We start from the raw sequence: 20777 nt of genomic DNA on the forward strand, positions 1-20777 counted from the left end.
TGTTGGTCGACTGTCGGCTGAACATGAGCCAGCAGTGTGCCCAGGTGGCCAAGAAGGCCAGCAGCATCCTGGGCTGTATCAGGAACAGCGTGGTGAGTAGGACTTGAGAGGCGATCGTCCAGCTGTACTCGGCACTGGTGAGGCCCCACCTCGAGTACTGTGTCTGGTTTTGGGCCCCTTACCACAAAAAAGACATTGAGGTGCTGGAGCGGGTCCAGAGAAGGGCAACAAAGCTGGTGAGGGGTCTGGAGAACAAGCCTTATGAGGAGAGGCTGAGGGAGCTGGGGTTGTTCAGCCTAGAGAAGAGGAGGCTGAGGGGAGACCTTATTGCTCTCTACAACTATCTGAAAGGAGGGTATAGAGAGGCGGGGGTCGGTCTCTTCTCCCAAGTCACAGGCAACAGGACTAGAGGAAACAGCCTCAAGTTGCGCCAGGGGAGGTTCAGGTTGGATATTAGGAAGAATTTTTACACTGAAAGGGTTATCAAGCATTGGAATGGGCTGCCCAGGGAAGTGGTTGAGGCACCATCCCTGGACGTATTCAAAAGACCGGTTGACATGGTGCTGGGGGACATGGTTTAGTGATGGTTTGTTTTTTTTTTTTTGTCAGAGTTAAATTGATGGTTGGACTAGATGATCTTGAAGGTCCCTTCCAACCTAGAAGATTCTACGATTCTGTATCTTCTGCAGCATGAATTCTTCATCACAACAATTAGTCAATACAACACTAGCAGAGCTGTGGTAGAAAAAGCCCAATCTAGACTCTATCAGCCCATAGCACCTCTCCCAAAATGTCACATCCTGAAGTGACAGCAGAAACATTTTAAGTCACTTAAGCAATTTCTTCCATTTTGTTAGGAACATGGGACTGAATAGATCTCCCAGATAATTCCAGGTCATGACCATCTCAAAGCCTCTATTTGCACCTGATGAAGCCACATGCTCAGCAGGGCGTGAGGAACAATACATTATCTATCTTCTGTTCAACAGGTATGAAGTGATCCTAAAGTGCTTCTGGAGACCTACTTTGAAACAAGCAGTTTGAATTGGCCCACAATGAAACTAACAGCATAACTTCCTATACTGTAAATGTCCATTTAATCCAATTAATCTTTACCTTAACTAAATTAACTATTCATCTTTGACTTGAAAAGACCAGACATCTCCAGAGTTGACTGATACCCACAGCCTGTCAGAGGAAGAACAGCTTTTAAAACCATGGAATATTCGGAAATAGACAAGATCAAAGGTAGATTTTGGTTAAATCAGAAAATCTTTCAATCCTCTCCTGCTTTCCTTTGTGCCTCTCCCACCCCAAGTCCCAGTAGAAAGACTCATGATATAAATTGACTATGAATACAAATCTTTCATTCTAAGAAAATAATTGCTACTTCATTTTCAAGGTTTTTTAACAGCTGAGTAACAACACGATGTGGGAAATAACCACTGGGCAACACACAACATATTAAGCTGCAAAAGTAATATTAAATCCTAGCATTCCATAAACAAAGGAGTTAGAAGTAATTACGACTACATGCCAGATCTCTGATTCTTCAGAGGCACATCCATACTTTAAATGGAGGGAAAAAAACCTGGTATTTCAATCTTTCCAGCTGTACAAACTTTATTTGTGTGTGGCTCTTTGTGGGTGCTGAAACAGGGGAAGTAAAAGGAAAAGCAATATATTCAGAATGCAGCTGAGAATCATTAATACTATTTTTCTCATTTGTAAAGTTTAGTGCATTTGTTACTGAAATGATGAAACACCATAATTAGGAAAAATATAATCAAATACTTCAACAAATGTTAGGTTTGCCATAATTCCTTTGCTGAATTTAGGCCTACAAAAGGGATGGTCACCAAGGACTGTGCTTAAAACTCCAAACTCTACTAAGGATTTTGATTTCAGAAAGACCAAATCCTTCATCCTATTTGCTCAAACCTGAAGATGAGTATCTCAAGCTGAGTTGATCAAACCACTACCTGTTTTTGAAAATTAGTGCCTATTGCTCAAGACGTATACTAACTTGACAACTCTGAAGGGTTACGCCTGTTTACTAAAAGTGTATTATACACTGCAACAGTACAAACCAGTTATTTTGAAAACAACTCTGTAAGGCAATTCTCTAGTCCTCAGACTGGCTCCCCACAGGCATTCATACTTCCACTGGGATATCCAACCCTAGAAATAACAAAGTGATGAAAGACGGAAGAAGAGGTATGTTGAAGGCATGGAATGAAGACAATACAGTAGAATGCAGCAACAAGAGTCCAGAAGATCAAACTATTAATGAGGGACACAACAGAATCACAGAATCATCATGGTTGGAAAGGACCTCTGAGATCACCAAGTCCAACCATATACACACAAAAACCCCCTACAATCTCAGCCACTAGAGCATGCCCTGAAGTACACATCTACACGTTTCTTAAATACCTCCAGGAATAGTGACTCAACCACCTCCCTGGGCAGGCTGTTCCAGTGCCTGACCGGGAACCAGTAAAGTAAATTCTTCCAGTAAAGAATTAAAAATTCTTTAAATAAAATACCTAAATTAAATAAATAAATTCTTTAAATAAATTACCAGTAAGGTAATTCTTCCTAATATCTAATCTAAACCTCCCCTGCCGCAATTTTAGACCATTTCCTCTGTCATTATTCACTTGGGAGAAGAGGCCAACACCCACTTCTCTACAACCTCCTTTCAGGTAGTTGTAGAGGGCAATGAGGTCTCCCCTCAGTCTCTTCCAAACTAAACAGAGACTTCCGTGAGTGGCACAGACTTGTCTACTCAGCTGCTCAGATCAAATGTCGACTCATTTAATCTCCTCAGCAGAGCACACCAGTACTACCAAAGCTACTGCTGTCCATCACCTACCTCAACTTCTTTCTGTAAAGAGCATGAGCTCCAAGGCAAGTGGCAGTCTGAGACACCACAGTTTGCAGCCCAATATATTAAAAAGAACTAGCATGAATGTTAGACTCCTTTAGCACACCAGGATGTAAACCACAGTGATTCAGGAGATCCCCTACTTCACATCCAGCTACTCCTGCCACAGAAGAAGGGTAGTACAGACGGGAAGGTCAGTGACTGCATCTGCCACCCCAATAAAATTTTTTTCATTTGAATATGCATCTTAAGGTACCAGGGAATGGAGCACGCAAATTTTCCTAACAACCTTTTGATATGTATCTTGGAGAAGAAAAAACAAGGCTTGTGTTGTTGATCTAACTTAACCTTTTCCTCCGGCACAGATAAAGGCCTGCTGCAACATTATTTTATTTCCTGCTTTGTCAGACTCATTTGACCTTCCACAGCAAGGACAAGAGCTCTGGGCTGGACCAACAGAATGCCAACCTTCTCTTTCTGGTGCAGATGCTGTTTTGATGTCTCTATGGGATCCCAGCACTAGCATAAAATCACTCATTTCTTGCGGAGTCAAGAAACAATAGCATTCCGGAAGCAGGTGGCATTTGTTTAAATATGCAACAGGGATAAAAAAAAAAATAATGGCAGGGACAGATTTAACAGATTTTAAACAAAATATTTCAGGCATTTCACACCCTGATTGTGCTGTGTTCCTCCCATAATTTGTTACTGTTTAACTTGTGTAGATAAAAATAGTCCAATAGGAGTACCAAAGAACTCTGTTCCATGATTTAGATCTTACAAGTAGCTTATGCAAAGTTGCTTTGAAGGTCACCTAAGAAGTTAATCTCAAAATTCATTCCTCCAACTGGAGGAAAAAGAGCTGGCAAATCCAGACAGGTAATTACCGTGGAAAAACAGCATACAAACTTTCTATGCAAATTCATTCTCAGTCACAAATAGCTTTCTGTGCTAATTTAAGACTCCACCCTTCTCCACCAACCTGAAAAAACCCGCCCTTTGTAAATAGACTTGCCTCTAGTATGTTCCACAAGGTCAACAAACTCAAGCACTAAGAAAGTTACTGGGATGATGCCTGTGCTAAAAAAAATCCACCCATGAACTCGACCCTCAAGGTGGTGGCAAGATTCTCCTCCTTCCTTGGTTTGGATAAGGCAATAGTACACCTGAGCAGCTGGAAATCATTTTAGACTTATTTGGTATTTGGTAATTCCATTCAGAAACCTGGTTATGAATGGGAATTCAATGCAAAATAGGTAGAACATTAATCCTAAAAAGAAATTTCTTGCACATCAAAGCTAACCTCAAGTGATTAAAGAGATGACCTGTAAGATATCCAAGTGATTCAGACTGTAGGTGGCTCAATGGCATTTAAGACATAATTCTGAAACAACCAGGCAAATTCAAGAAGCCATTGCACACCACAAACAATAGAGATATAGTGGCTTGAAATCGTGACTAACCCGACAGCTACCTTCTGAGGTTCCCGATTAGCCTCTGAGGGGCTCCAAAAGAGAGTCTCACAGTCTGGAGACTGCAATGGCCACAGATTGATTTGTAAAGATTTGCCTCCACACACCGTAGGCAGGCATAGAGCTCCTATAAATTCTCTTTTTTCTCCCCCCCCCCCCCCCCCCCCCCATTTTAATACAGCCTTGTATGCCCAGTTTGTACCATTAAAAAAAAAATGGAATTTGGCATCTCTTAATGCAAATTTTCCTTTTACATCATTGTAAGAGGTGGGGGGAAGGAAATTTTCTGATCTTTTCTCTCATTTGTCTAGTTTTATACACAAATTTCCCAAGACAGATCTATTTGCTGCTTGTCCTCTGACAGGCTCTCCAAGAGGACAGAGCAGCTGCTATCTCAAAAGCATTGTGCAAGCGGATGCCCAGTACAAGCCAAAAGGACGACTGAGCTTCTGGCATCATTACTCAAGTCAAACAAGAAAGCCTTAAGAACATACCAGTGGACTCTAACAAACAACTACTGTTAAAGGTTGGTTTTTTTTTTAATCTTGTTTTCTTTTTTTTTTTTTTTTCTTCTCCCCAGTACATTTTAGTTGATTTTTCGAAGTTCAGTTTGAAACTAACTGCTGTATACAACAAATTGCCTGGTATGAGTTAACAGTTCTGTCAATGGTTAGTTGCTAGCAATTTTAATCATCCCATGAATGACTTGAGGTGTGAGTCAGCAAAGATCATATGAGCCACAAGTGCTAGCAGCAAGAGGAGAATTCAGTTCCCACAAGGAAAGATGCCACATTTTAGAACTTCTGAACTATGACTTCTGCCTCAATTAATAATGATTTTATAGAACATCATAATCCTAAATCAAGCATCTGATGCTACCTGAAACATCTGCCATAATGTAATTCTCTTCAGGGAAAAAAAAATAAAAAAATATCAAAACCAGCAGTGACAGAGATACACATGCCTTTCAGTGCTTTTTCCTAAATAGCGCACACTAATAAAAACCAGAGACTGAAGTAGAATGCCAGAATATCACAATGTATTTATTTGTCTTGGTTTCTTTCAATTCTGAAGAGCATGATCTTACACTGCTGACATTAAATCTCACTGATTTAAAATTAGCCATGATACAAAAAGAGAAAAGAACTTGTTAAAGAAACAAGACAGAATTCCAATGAGTTAAATAATAATTTATTATTTGCATCTGTATCAGCCACAATCCAGGTAACACAAACAGAAGAAAAGAGGATAAAAGCAGGGAGACTCCTGGAGAAGGAACCAGGTGACACAAGCTGGGTAATACTAGGAAAGGAGAAGCTGGGCAAACCACCTTCTTCCAAAATTTATGCCTGCACAGTGTATACTGAGTAAAAAGACACTTGTTCATTAAAACATAGGTTTTGCACCCATCCCGTCTGTGTAACATTCTATGTTACCTACAAGGTTTGAAACATGTAAAAGTCATGCATTTATTTTGCACAAAACTCTCACTGGGTGTGACAAATGAGTGACCTCCTTTACATTCGTTCACTGTCAATTTAAACTATTTAATCTTGGTGCAAAATATTAATTGCAGAGGGGGCTGAGACTAACCGTGCACAGGGTGATATATCTAAAAGAGTGAACAGCAAAATTTTGTCAAGTCTCGGCCATTTCAGAATGAGGAAAGCACAGTTGTCAGTAAGATGGGGAAGCAACCTTTCCTTAGAGTAAGGGTAAATTACATCAAACCCTCATCACTATGCCTTTTTAGTATTTCAAACCCACAGAATTATACGGGGTTGGAATGGACCTCTGGAGATCATCTAGTCCAACCCCCCTGCCAAAGCAGGTCCACCTAGAGCAGGTTGCACAGGACTGTGTCCAGGCAGGTTTTGAACATCTCCAGAGACGGAGACTCCACCACCTCTCTGGGCAGCCTGTTCCAGTGCTCTGCCACCCTCAAAGTAAAGAAGTTCCTCCTCATGTTTAGGTGGAACTTCTTATGCTCAAGTTTGTGCCTGTTACCTCTTGTCCTGTCACTGGGCACCACTGAAAAGAGACTGGGCCCCATACCCTTTATGTATTTACAGGCATTGATCAGATCCCCCCCTCAGTCTTCTCCAGACTAAAGAGACCCAAGTCTCTCAGCCTTTCCTCATAAGAGAGATGCTCCAGGCCCCTAATCATCTTTGTAGTCCTCTGCTGTACCCTCTCCAGCAGTTCCCTATATTAATGACTCACTGTCAGTCAATGTGTTATTTTTGCTTTAAAGATGCTACTTTCTGCATAACTTTTGCACAAAAAATTACAGCTTGGCTAAGTCACATGCAATGGAAGCTAATATCCATGTTCAGCTACCAGTTACTATGGTCCTATCACATATTACGGCCCTCGTGGTGCTGCAGATCACATGCTGCCACGTGCACTTCAAAACAGGGGGAGAGACAACACTGGCAATTGTTGCTTGTTGTTTATTTTTTAATGAGAAAAGCTAGTAAAGCTGGGGAGCACTATTACCCAAACACGATTTGCTGGCAAATATCTGAAAAAGTCTTTTTGTAGCATGAATCCTTTGATCTTCACAGTTTAAAAAAAAACCAACATTGTAGATGATTTGAGGAACAAGCCAGTCTGCTTATTCAAGAAAGCCACCCAAGGAATAGCTGACAGCCCATGCACAAAATGTCTGACTCCAAACTGGGCAGGTTATATCTGAAAGTGGCTATGTAGATAAATCTGGGTAACTTGCAACAACATGGAAACTTTACCTAAAATGCATTATACAGCCACAAAGAGACACATAAATTTTTTGTCAAAGAAGAACACTTCCATGGAAAAATCAAAGATATGTAATTAAAAAGTAACAAATCATAAAAATTAGAAATCAAGGATAGTAATTAAAAGAAAATAAAAAATAAAATAAATCACTGGATTAAATAATAGACGGGTTAAAATAAATAGGAAGAACACGGTCATAAAATCTGTTTATACTGAGTGTGTCACGGAGTCTAACTAAAACTACTTCTCGTGTATTTTGTGTAACAGGCTTGTTGGAATAGATGACTTGTATAAAGAGAGCATCTAAAAAGGCACAGGTTATGGGAAATGCAAATAAAACTGAATGCTGTTATTGGAGCTCAGGTTGGCAAAAAAGGAAAACAAAATTTCTGTTGCGCTTAGTTACTGAATGGAGACCTTCAACTGTAGTATTGCCTCAAAAAAAAAAAAAAAACTTCATGAAGCTATCAACACAGTTCCAAATACTTATCACTGGTAAGGGAAAAAAAAAAAAAAACCAAAACCAATAAAAAATCACTTATATTTCAATTTTGAAAATAGCTGAAACTTACTTTTTTTTTTTCCCCAGAAATAATCACATCCTAACAAAAGAAGCCTTATTCAGAGGGTGAATTTCCAGCATTAAGTTGGATTAGGGTGTATTTCCAGTGCTAAACTTGAAACAGGGAAGTATTTTAAAATCTTCAGGTTGTAGTCCCTGTATTAAGTCCCTATGTATATGGTGGATTTTTACAAAACTTATCAAGACAGAGTATCACTGCAGACTGAGGTAAAACTTCCCAGTGGCCTGCACAGTCATAGATATTCTTAAAAAAAAGGAGGTGAAGGCAGGAGGAAGCACAGAAAGCAGGATTCATCTATACAAGCTGTCTTTGATGATAAGCAAACATCTACCTTGTTGGGGCATGTTAAAGATATGGATAAATTCTAGGTCACTGCTCTAGGGAGATCAAAAATTGAGCCTTACCCTATAAAAGCACACGGTATCATTCAAGCACTGTAAGACTTGAATTTGATTCCTGTCAGTTTACCTTTTACTCTTATAAGCTGCTTTGATGTACATGACAATCCATCAGGCAATGGGTGCTTTAGAAGCTAGAAATCCCTTCTTTGAAGCTCCAAGTGAAATAAATCAGCTGTCAAGCTTCATGAACTCTGTTTTTTTCCTAAATAGTTTTAAACGCCTGTTTAATGTCCAAACAATAAAATGTCTTTTCTTTGCTACATTTAGGTTACAAGTAAAATGAAAGTTCTTTGTCCTCACTCACCTCGTTTTAAATGCTAAACCTGATGTCCTTAAAAAAGTTATTGACCTATCTAAAGACTGAGATACTGTAGATTTAGTTTAAAAGCATAAAATATGTACAAGCTAACTTTAGCAGCCAAGAAATAATATGTAGAATGCCAAAGAGTGCATACACGATTCATTTTTTTTTGTCTCTTCCCAAGCTTGATACCCCTGAGGAATGTACGTAGATTTTTATGTGAGTAGAAGCAATTCAGTGGTTTCACTCTCCCACTTTTATATGTCAGTAAAATTAAACCTCCCCTCCCGTCTCTCTGCCAAAGGTTAGCGGAAGACAGTGACCAAATACCAGCCACCTTTGATGACAGTCTCATCTCCTAACCATCAGAGTGTTGCAGGGTGAGGACAAGGCAAACCTTCCCAGTGAAAGCAAGCAGGTCAGACCTTTTGTCCAGCTATTAGTAAATCAGCCAGGAAAAGGCAACTATTGAAGGGAGAGGAGACTTGTTAATAGGTTATAATGAGAGATACACTTGGAAAAGCCTAAATCTAAGTTTCCTCTGCGTTACACAGATATCTTTTAAAAAATACAAGTCCTATGTTCCCTTTTGTACTGCCAAATCATTTATTTTTAGAAGCAACTATTCTTTAACAACCATCTTCCTTCCTCTCAGATGTCTTGGAAGGGACGTGGCAGCGGGGGGCACATGGTGTGTAGAACTCATGACACTGAATTTAGCGATTCTGAAGGCAGATTATAATCCCAAATTTCTCACCAATGGGAGCTAGAGCACTCCAGATGCTGCACTACTGCACAAAAGCATCACTGCAACTGTGGCAATGCCTTGCAGTAAAGAGTAGCTGAATTTCTGAATCCTGGAAGTGTTTACAGGATTCGTCTGTTGAGAGAAGAGTATTTTGATGATATTAAAGAGACTTATGTTCAAGACAAACTGAGCTGTTCAGGTCTGCGAATGACCAAGTTCTGGGTGTGAGCAGAGGAAGAACATTAAGCAGCTAGTAAGTTTTACTGGCAAAAGTTCAGACAACTATATACTTAGGAATGCAGAAGTTGTAAAGAACATATTCCTGTTTTTAGACCCTTAAGTACTTCCTGCGTCTTACTAGGCACTTAAGTGGTTTTTGCAGACCTATGTTATTTCATAGGAAACTTGTATGCCTTTCAGTATCCCAACAAAAACTGGCTGCAAATTAAAAATAGCAGCAGAATTTAGAAGATTCACAGTTAACTCAGTTGACAAAATATTGCTGAATACTTTCCTTTACAATGAACCAAGCTATGTCATGAAGACATTAATCTTGCATGATTTTTACTTATTGAAATTTTTGTATTTTTGTTACATGCTCCATTAAAAAAAAATCCAATTGTGAACTACCCACTGTATTTGTGATAGCATATGAAATATGTAAGAAAAAATATAAAACGTTACAGCAAGCAGAACACAGAACGTACTTACCAATATTAATTTCATCATCAGTTTCAGCATCTCCAATACACTCAAACTGGAAATCTTGTAAAGACTGTGAAAATTTTTGCACTGCCATAGATAAATCTAAAATTCAAGAAAAAGAAAAAAAAAAAGAAAATCAGAATTACTCCACTACAACTTCATTGGAGCAAGGTTTCTTTTTTTCTGTTTACTAAGTTTCCTCTCTGGTATCTTTTTTGGATGGTAACTTCATTCAAAAATCACCATCACCACTTCAAAATCAAAGTACCTGAGATATCCCAGAAACCTACAAAACACGCTGATGCCAGGTTTCAAACATTAATATACGTATTATATTGACAACTGAAGAACTGTTATACTTCTTGAAAAATAAGAATTTCTTATAAGAAGCTAATCTCTAGTGGTTAATTGCATATTTAGAGTAGACCACATTTAAAATACTGCAAGAATAGTTTGCAGATTAAAAGAAAGCTCATGGCAGTTTCTTTCATAAACATTATCAAAAGAATTACATTCTAACTATTATAATACATTAAAATATTATACAGTGTTATGTAAAATTAGAGGGGAAAAAAATAAACCACAAGTGCCTGCCAATCAATGAGGCTGTCAATAGATTATAGATTATTCAGTAGTTTCACTGAATTACACAGAGTGGACCTTCGGACCAAAGAAGATCAAAGCAATCCAAATTTCATGGCATAAAGTTTCATTGGAATTGTACAGATTTCAACCAAAAAAAAAACCAAAAACCCCACAAAACAACAAAGAAAATGTAAATACATAATATCAATGTAACCACATAAATCTGTTCTTTTGTTTTTTAAGGATACTAATGGCAAATGCAGAAATGAATGTGATAACAAATGAATTCGGTCAAGATGTAAAAATACTACCTGTCCGGGTAAGCCCAGAAAACCAGCAACAATTCTCTATGTCCTAGGGTACATTTCTATGGTATCCATTTTGAAACTAGGAAAATTGGCAATTAAGATTCTGATATCTGCTAAATCTAATCAAAAGTCACAGTAAGGATAAGTTATGAACAAAAGCCAAGTCAGAAATTCTGTTTCAAATGCGTCATGTATCTGTGTCTATCCTGGGGGATGTTCAAAAGCCATCTGGACATGGTCCTGGGCAACTGGCTCTAAGTGGCCCTGCCTGAGCAGAGGGGTTGGACCAGGTGACCTCCAGGGGTCCCTTCCAACTTCAGCCATTTTGTAATTCTCTGATTTCCTTAACCCTCTGTTATCGTAAAGCCATAAATACTGATTTACAAAATGCTGGCCACAAAATTTGAAGGCTAAACTTTTTCCTGGCAGGAATAAAACCTAGCCTATAAATACAAAAAATGGCTTGATGTCCTAAATCAAGACACATACACTCTCAAAAAGAGAAAAAAGCATCATTCCCTGGAGGTATTTAGGAAACGTGTAGACATGGCACTTCAGGGCATGCTCTAGTGCCCGAGATTGTTGGGTTGTGTCTGTTTGTGGGTGGGGTGTGATTGTGGGCGTTTGCTTTGGTTTGGTTTTGGTGTTGGTGTTCTGGGATTTTTTGGGGGTGTGGGTTTTTTTGGGGGTTTTTTTTTGTTTGTTTGTTTTGGTTTTTTTGGTTGGACTCTATGATCTCAAAGGTCCCATCCAACCAAAAATATTCTGTGATTCTGTGAAATTTCAACTATCTCAAGTAAGAACCATTCCACTATCCAAAATTAAAGATGGTAGAAAATCTTTAAACACCTCCAAATAAGAATCCACACAGTAAGATTACTAATTTGTTTTTTTAATTTTTTTGTAATTAAAGGTAACCACTATCAAGCAACAGAATCCCTACCAGGATTTTGCCTTACCCCTGGATTTACTCAGTACCTGCTGCTTTTGTATTTTCACATGCAGCTATAGAGTACATCAGTCCAACAAGAGAACCAGCAGTCTTTAGACAATAAAGACATGAACAGATTTTTTTCTTGTAGTAGTACGGAATCCCATACGTTTATCTGATAAATAACTATCGTGTAAAGAACTGAGTAAACAAATTCTGTATCTTCTTGATAAAAAGCACAGAAAACAGGAAAGAGTGCTCCCCAGAATTACTGCATCCTTACTGAATATTTCCTACTGTGCTGTACATGAAGATTATATTAATAAATGTATTAACAAATTAGATGCTAAACACAAAGTGTTTCCTACTGTTTGTATAGATGAAAATAAAATACATCATTATAAGCTAAAGTATTCCATTTTATGCAAATACAGCGTCTTTGATATCTAAGTAACTATTGTTCTACAGGTCTTACAAAGACCTAAACTTTAATTTGTGTGCAGCAGGATGCTTTGAGTTTAAAGGGAAGAAACACAATTTTACTGTTGTTTTTTCCACCAAGTTACTACACTGAATCTTAAACCCTTTTATAAAATTGCTGCATACCAATGGATGCCAGAAGGAATAATATGGCCTTAATGTGATAGAATGAAATAGATTCTATATTGAAAGTACACTGAAATGTAAAAATTAACTGTCATTAACAGGAATGTAGACTTATTTCCTCTGGATAATCAAATAGCTGCCCACAATGACCAGCATCTCTGTGAACATGAAAGGAAATAGGGAGCATGGACTCTCCCCTATCACTCTTCCCCACGTACAGGGCTCAGTGGAACAAATGTCAAGGGAAAGGAAAACAAATGATAAAAATATCCAAGGTGGAGTCTCCATTTTATATCCTGGATTAGTCACACATAGATGCCGATCTCTCTTTCACTGTGTCAGCGAATCAGTGTTAGTGCTCATACATTTTGAACCTGAAGGAGGCATGTTTAACCTAACTCGGAAATAGTGGGTATTAAAAATGTAGTAAGAATTACGGAGCTCATTGGATAACTTGATAAAATCATCCAGAATGGTACCATTTGGAGATTCCTGATTCTATGAGAGACCTATTCTAATACCTTGAAACTATTAAAAGATACTATATTAAGGTTAAAGCTGTTCAGTATAGCAAGGAATAAAATGAAGTCCAAAGGTCAAACGTTTCTGGTACACTAATGTACAGGTTCTGTACAAAGTTAATTTTACCTGAAAATATAAAAAATATTATCCTACAGAAAATTGCAGCTTACTTGGACAGCTTCCTAGAGGCTATAATAGGAGTTACTCTCTAAGAACTCAAAGCTCAACATCACAGTGGAACCACCAATTACCAATGGACCATTGCAATGGACCATGCAATTAGTTATATTTATCAACTTCATTTTTAGAAGCATCATCACTTTACTTGATTACAAAATTCACCTGGTCACAGAAAGGACCAGTTGTGCAATAAGTAGGCCTCCTTTAAGAGATACGAAGATTCAAAACTGAATCAAATTTAAGAGCAACTGCCTCTTCAATCAAAAAGAGACAAATGATATCACTACCACTTTAATCTTGTCTGGACAAAAAACCGAAAAGAGCAGAGAGATGGAGCAGAGACCTTGTCCAGCTTTACATGATGTCATTTATCACTGTATATTCCAGAGTCTTAATGTCACTGAGAGACCTCAATACATCCTGCTCCTTCTAGACATAGGAAAGTAAATCACCAACCAAACAAATCACCTTTTTATCATCTGCAAGCTATGTGGCATTGCAAGAGTTGCTCTTACTCAGCTTCTCACATGTACATCTTCATAATCATGTCCCTGTTCATGAGGTCCACATAAATTAGGATATTTCACTTAGCCCAGGAAAGAAAATTTTGGAGCAGAGTCAACTGACCTTCTAAGATGCTCTAAAAACCTTATCAGCTTTACAGACTGACAGTCCGTGTCTATTATCCAGGGAATGACAGCTGCACAAAAGTCTCAGTGATAACATAGATGTTATTGCCCCTGCTCCTCTGCAAGCACTCAAATAGAGTGACCTCTCTGGGTGGCAGGGCAAAAGTGAAAACACACTCTGTTATCCCTTAGTTGCCAGAGAGATGGATTTCTAACCAACAATTCTGTTAACATTTATTTTCCAACAGGACTCACCTGTACTTTTTGATTCCTGTTTTCCCCACTTCCAAAGGAGGATTCAGTTCAGTTTTGCAGTAAAGCATATAGTCAAAGTTAGCCATCGACACGCTACTTACAGTCAGTGGAAGGAGGTAACTGAGACAGAATTGCTTGCTTTAGTAAGGATTGAAGCAAGTCAACTGGCCAGCAAGATTTTTTTTGTGGAACTCTGACAGAGGAAGTACTAAATGAAGCTTACTACAATGTGACCGGAAACAATAAAAGGATAATTGCAGCTTAACCACAAGAAAGTAAGGTAACACCAGTATCAAATAGGGATACATATAACATCAACCGTCAGTATCATAATGCCAGGGAAAGAATAGTAAAAGTCAGCATTCATTCAGGAAAGTCACAGAGGAATCGGGAAACATGTTACTCTCCTGTACTTCTTCCTAAAGTTTCATATTTTTTATAAATCTGCCTAACACATGTTTCCTGAGTAAAAGTATGGAAAAAAAAATCTGCATTATCCTTGAAGTCAGGTTTATTTAAGATTCATTTTGTTTCAAATTGCCAAAACCAAGGATTTAATTTGAGTTCATAGAATCATAGAATCATCCAGGTTGGAAGAGACCCTTGGGATCATCGAGTCCAACCATCTACCCTACTCTACAAAGTTCTCCCCTATACCATATCCCCCAACACCACATCTAAACGTCTCTTAAACACATCCAGGGATGGTGACTCAACCACCTCCCTGGGCAGCCTTTTCCAATGCCCGACCACTCTTTCCGTGAAAAATTCTTTCCTAATGTTCAGTCTAAACCTACCCTGCTGGAGCTTGAAGCCATTCCCTCTCATTCTGTCATTAATTACCTGTGCGAAGAGACCAGCACCAACCTCCCTACAGTGTCCTTTCAAGTAGTTTAGAGAGTGATGAGGTCTCTCCTCAGCCTCCTCTTCCTCATACTAAACAGTCCCAGCTCCTTCAACTGCTCTTCATATGATTTGTTTTCCAGGCCCTTCACCAGCTTCGTTGCCCTCCTCTGCACTCGCTCCAGCACCTCGATATCTGTCTTGTATTGAGGTGCCCAAAACTGGACGCAATACTGGAGGTGTGGCCTCACCAGTGCTGAGTACAGGGGCACAATCACCTCCCTACTTCTGCTGGTCACGCTATTTCTAATACAAGCCAGGATGCCGTTGGCTTTCTTGGCCACCTGGGCACACTGCCGGCTCATATTCAGCCGCTTGTCAATTAGAACACCCAGGTCTCTTTCTTCCAGGCAGCTTTCCAGCCACACTTCCCCAAGCCTGTAGCAATGCACGGGGTTGTTGTGGCCCAAGTGCAGAACCTGGCACTTGCCCTTGTTGAAACTCATACCATTGATTTTGGCCCAATGCTCCAATCTATCTAGGTCTCTCTGTAGAGCTTCCCTATCCTCCTGGGAATCAACACTCTTGATAATATGTAGTAAGTTGTAATACAGTAACTTATTTTAGGGTTTAGATAGGGCCTTACATGCTGGATATAGGATGCTAAAACTATGATGCAGTCCCTTTGTATTACTAGAGTTGTTCTTCAACTTTCTTGTCCTAGATTTGCTAAATACATCATAAAATAAATTCTTATATAGACCCTTGAGGAAGTGGAGAGAACAATACATTGCAACAAAGTGATGAAACATTGGATGCTATTACCTCAAGGACACAAGAATGAGTATATTAGTTTTGGTACAGCCCTTCCCAGCAAGGATCAAATTCTACAGATAAGGAAACTTCACAAGATTTCTACAAGGTGGTAAGCACAAAGAATTTTTTTGGCTGGGGTGGGAAGGTTGTTGTTTGTTTTTCCAGTCTGATGGCTGGAAGAACAGAAGAAAGCCCAAGCTTTTAACAGGAGTCAAACATGCTTGAAAAACAGAAACCTTATGCACTTGCAGAGGACCCATATCCCTACCCTAGTAACAGCCTGTAAGAAACTGCTCTCAGAAAATACATCGAAGTCAAAGTCTTTCCACTTGTTTACTTGCAAAGATGACTTCATTAGCAAATGGAGTTCCGATAACCAACGCTCTTCCTGACTGGTGTCAATCATCCTGGAAAAGCTTGGTATCATTCACTGGGTTAATAAAGAAAAACAGCAGTTGAAACCCAGTGAGAAGATTAAACATGCCTAAATGAACTCCTGAGCGCCAGCTGGAATGCAGTAAACAGGACTTCAAACAACAGACGCTCTGGCTAAAATAGCAACAGCAACATATCTGGTGATCTGACACAGAGCTAGTTATTACCGTATGGCTTCAAAGGCAGGAGAAGCAAAGGGGCCATGGCTGAGCTGGCAGGATATTAGAGGCAATTCTTCAGTCAGCTGAATTTCAGGACAGTTGAAGACTAGAAAGGAGACCACGTACAGTCACCAACAGTGTTTCAAACCTTTGGGCAGTTTGATTCCTCCACCAGATACGACTCGATGCATTGCGGTGCCACGCCTGATGAGCTATCTCATTTGGTCAGGCACTGACACATAGGTTTATTAAAACCCAAGCTGCTCAACAAAACTGAGCCTTAAGGAGCTGTAATATGTGAACGAAACGTAACAGACACTGAACAATATTGTCAAGTGCTTGATAAAACGTCATGCTAAAATGCAGCGAACATTTTATCTAGTTCATTAACTTTTATTCCTCAGTACCTGAAAATGTGTCACTGTTGTGGGATGCTGGTTTTTTAATTGTTTTTATAAACGGCTTTTCTGGCTAAGTTATCTAAACACTTGAAAAAGGAGATTTATAATGGAGATGTTATTGCAGTGAAACAGCAGCTTCGAGCATAATTCACAGCATTCTCACTGCACCAAATGACAGAAGCAAGGAAACATTTAAAAATTCATACAAGTGAAAAAAGGGCTTTCAGTATTACAAATACAAATCCACAAAACCCTATTTTATCCAGAAAAATACCCATGAGATATGCGTCTCTTTAAATACTTCTTGACACGCTTCTTTACCGTGAAGATGAACCAGGAACTGCCTTGGTTTTGTTATTTTACATGAAACGGGCTTCACGGAGGCAAGCTATATCAACAGCCAGAAATAAGCTGGAGGAACAAGAACACCCCACTGAGAAGCACTGAACTTCAACAGCTTCTGTGTTTGCTACAGTCAATTTGATTGTAACTAGAACATGTCACAGTGGGACATCTTTTTCCACATCATAGACTGTAAACACAGCAGCTGGCAGTACAATTATATTTAGGCAATATGAATGATTAAGCACTTAAAAGAAGTGATCATACAAGACTGCATATATCACCACTATATTTCAAATTTCTTCCTGCCTTAAGGGCTTTCTCATTAAAAATCCCAGCTTTGCAGTTGTTGGTCTTAATTCAGAAGACGGCACCAAAATGCATTTTCTTCACAATTTTCGCCTCTTTCCACTCTTGATCACTCACTACTGCTTTCAGATGAAAAATAAATGAAAATCAACGGTTATAGGTAACTGTCACAAACAGAAAACCTTGCAATTTCATGATATATATGATAGCAGGTCAGCACAAACAAGGGGACCTGTAAAGGACTTACAAATTAGCCCAAAGCAGCAATGCTGAGCATGGGGATGTTGGCACATATCTCAGTACTGCAATTAATTTCCTCAACTTGACGTAAAAAGAATTCTGGGTTTCACTGCCAGAACAGGTAACCCCAGCTTAATAAAACATCACCACCACAACTCAAGGGCACACCCATATCACCTATAGTTAGAAAGCAATTTAAAATGCACATTAACATGCCTTTCAAACATACACAAAAATCCGCAAAGCAGCTGATGCACCTTCTGCCATCTTCAGTTTCAAGTGGCTTTTAATACCAGAGTCTTTCCTACCACGCATGGGTCATAGCCAATACCATTGCATGGAATATTGCCCATGGCACTTCTGTTTTTAGAAGTCTTTTTGATGAAATTATTTACATACACACACAGTTGTTACTCTTTATTTCTCAGCTGAATTAATTTGAGGATCAAATTCTGATTGTCATAGGGAAAAAAAAAAAGAACTCCTCTCCTCTTATGACTGATCACATTTTTTCCAACTTCTGCAGAAGAATTTAATTTGGCAAAACACAGGGCAAGCTGGCACAGAGGAGAGGCTAAATGCAGTGGCAGATGGAGCTAATGCTGGCCACTTGCCATAATGCCCTCTAAAGAAGCCACAAGAAAAGACCACAGGGGAATACAGAATCCAGTGCCCAGCGCCAAAGAGTTTGCAGCACAAGGGCCACTGCTCTGTAGTGACACAGTCTTTCATTGTTGCTATCAATGAACTCTTTATCCCCTTTATTTGCTAGCTTTGTTGGTGTATGCTCTTTGCCAACTTGCTATTCATGGAACAATAATAAACAACTAAAATAAACAACCACCCTACCCCAACACCACCAACATTACTTTTCCACCTTACGCTCAGTGTTTTGCTCTCAATTCCAGGGAAGCTAATTTCTTTCTCATAATTTCCAGGGAAAGGACATCAGCAGAATATGTCAACATGTAGCCCATGCATTGCTGCATTCCTCTGGGGTTAAATAAAGCACTGCAGCAGTTTGAAATTTTTCAGTGTCATTTTCTTACTCATTAGTATTTCCATGAGAAAAGTGCACAATTTACTTTCTCATTCTAGTAAGCACTGAGAAATCCCCTTGATCAAACGCACAAAATCCCCACTTTCTTAACACTATGATGCAAGAGCTATCGAAAAGTCTGTATCTTCTACAAACTTCACAGCTATTCATACCAACGTTTTTAAGTCCCAACTTCCTTATGTTAGAAACTTGTACAGTACATTGGATATTCTTAGCACTTCTCTATCGCTAAGCACTGAATCCAATGCATTCTTGAAGAAGACACCCCAAGAACTGAACACTGCTGTTTAATGAGAGGGGGAATTTTAGGCCACATTTGTATGCTTGCTTGATAAAATAATATTAAAAATCCCCAGGAACATAATTGTTGAACAAAATAATGTTATATAGTCTAAAGACAATGTTGGTAATATTCCATCTCTCTTTTTGCTATCCCTCTCCTTATCCTGACTCACTTTGTCTCTAGATGTTGAAACCTAACCTTAGTCACGTAATTAGAAGAACAGAAAGAGGTGAACTTCAGTATGCAAAGGCTGGAAAGTCTACAACACGACTAACTCGTTTGACTTTGCATAGTTTTAAATACATGAAAGAATGAACACACAACTAAAAATGTGTGCCTTATAACCATCATGGAGGACACCACACAGTTTGTACTACGCATCTGCTTCCCTAAAGTTAAGGCACATATATAACTTCATAGCTCTTTTCCATATTAAGTGGTTTCAACAGTCATTTGAATGACAAAAAAAGTAAAGCAGCAGTCCTAGCATAAGATTAGATAGAGATCCTAAAGGACTGGAAAAAGCTAGAATATAGTAACTTTTTTCCCCCTACACTTTTTTTTTTCCCTCTTTTTTTGTTAGTTTTTCATATCTTCTATATAATTTTACTGTAACTTCTACACAGTTTTCTACCACTCTGTTATCCATCCTAGGTTCCTAGACTTTCTTCCCTGCAATTTTGCTGTGACCCTCAACATACTTTCTCTTCCTCCTTCTGGGGATTTTAAATGCTCTTTTATGATCCTCCACATTCTTCCCCCACCCCATGGATGTTTATTTCCCAGAAGAGTGTCAGCCTTTTCCAGGGTCCACAGCCCAATATTCCCCCCCCCCAAGTCTCTTTCACTGAAACACAGTTTATCAAGCTTGCTGCGTCATTTCTCACTCCTCCTGGCACATCTCAGAGACGGCGAGCAGTGAGCAGGCAGAGAGCACCACAAAAGGACAGAGAAACTAAGAGCAGATGCCGCCAGAGGTTGAAAAAGCAGAGGGTGACTTCCTGTCTGGTAACCAAGGAATTGCCAGAAAAAACATGGGAATTCCCAGATTTCTAGTGCAATGTAAGGTATTGGTGCATCAGATGGTCTTTTAGTAGTATTTTAAAATACAGTTTTCTCTGTTTGTTCTTAATCTTACAACGCATCCAGAGAAATTTTAAAAATGCATGTGCCTATTTACACACATTGAAACACAAAGCAATGTATGATAATATAATTTCACGATATAATTAAAGCCTATGTTGTAACGCACTCATAACGAGCCACAGCTCTGACTATTTGGGCAAGATTAGTTCTGTGGGTTCTGTGCTGCATACACGTACGTGTAGAGTGAGATGCAACTTCCTCACTACTACCCGTACCCAAATGTGTATCCAGGGGAAAAAAAAAAGAAAAAATAGGGTTAGTCAGCTCTGGTATGAACAGGGAGCTACTAAAAAACTGCTTCTAGGAAAACCAAAATAAATCACCGCAGCAATTATCATGCAGATATTTAGCGGTAAAAGTTTCTGCGATATATCTTTAAATGCTTTTATGTGCCATGATTTTTACATTAAGTAGATCCCCCTGTTCCGTGAAGAGAGCGGCTGGAAGGAGGATGGGTCACATTGGCCTGTGCTGGCCGGCGGGGGAGGGATGAAAGGAATGGAAGCAGTTATCAAGGCATTTGTAAGTAGTGAGCTCTTGGAACAACATTAGAGTTGAGGGTCATGGGAAACAGAAGCTTTGCTCACCCTTCTTCCTGGCAAAGTTTTCTGCACTTGGGCAACAAAGTAAAATGTTTTGTAAGAACAGAAGGAGGAGGAGAAGGCAAAAAATGAAAATGTGTATATTTAGCTCATTAAAAAAAAAAAGAAATACTACCACTTTGCTTTAAAGGAAATGAAACACTTTCTATATGAAATTCTTTCAGGCTCTTAGAGTTCAGGAATACAACACTTGATTGGATTCCTTTGATCAGACAACTAATATCCCAGTCACATGAACTACAGTATTGCACACAACAGGGTT

At 39.1% G+C, this 20777-nt stretch overlaps 1 protein-coding gene across 1 annotated transcript in view; it reads right to left on the bottom strand.

Annotated features, from left to right (window-relative positions):
• The window catches only part of ARHGAP42 (Rho GTPase activating protein 42), a 157344-nt gene that overhangs the window by 109903 nt on the left and 26664 nt on the right, over positions 1-20777 (bottom strand). Inside the window, exon 2 of the mRNA XM_074144890.1 lies at positions 9868-9963. Coding sequence (XP_074000991.1) covers positions 9868-9963 — 96 coding nt within the window. The remainder of the gene's footprint in view (positions 1-9867; positions 9964-20777) is intronic.

Source organism: Numenius arquata, chromosome 1, assembly GCF_964106895.1.
Source record: "Numenius arquata chromosome 1, bNumArq3.hap1.1, whole genome shotgun sequence".
Lineage (NCBI taxonomy): Eukaryota > Metazoa > Chordata > Aves > Charadriiformes > Scolopacidae > Numenius > Numenius arquata.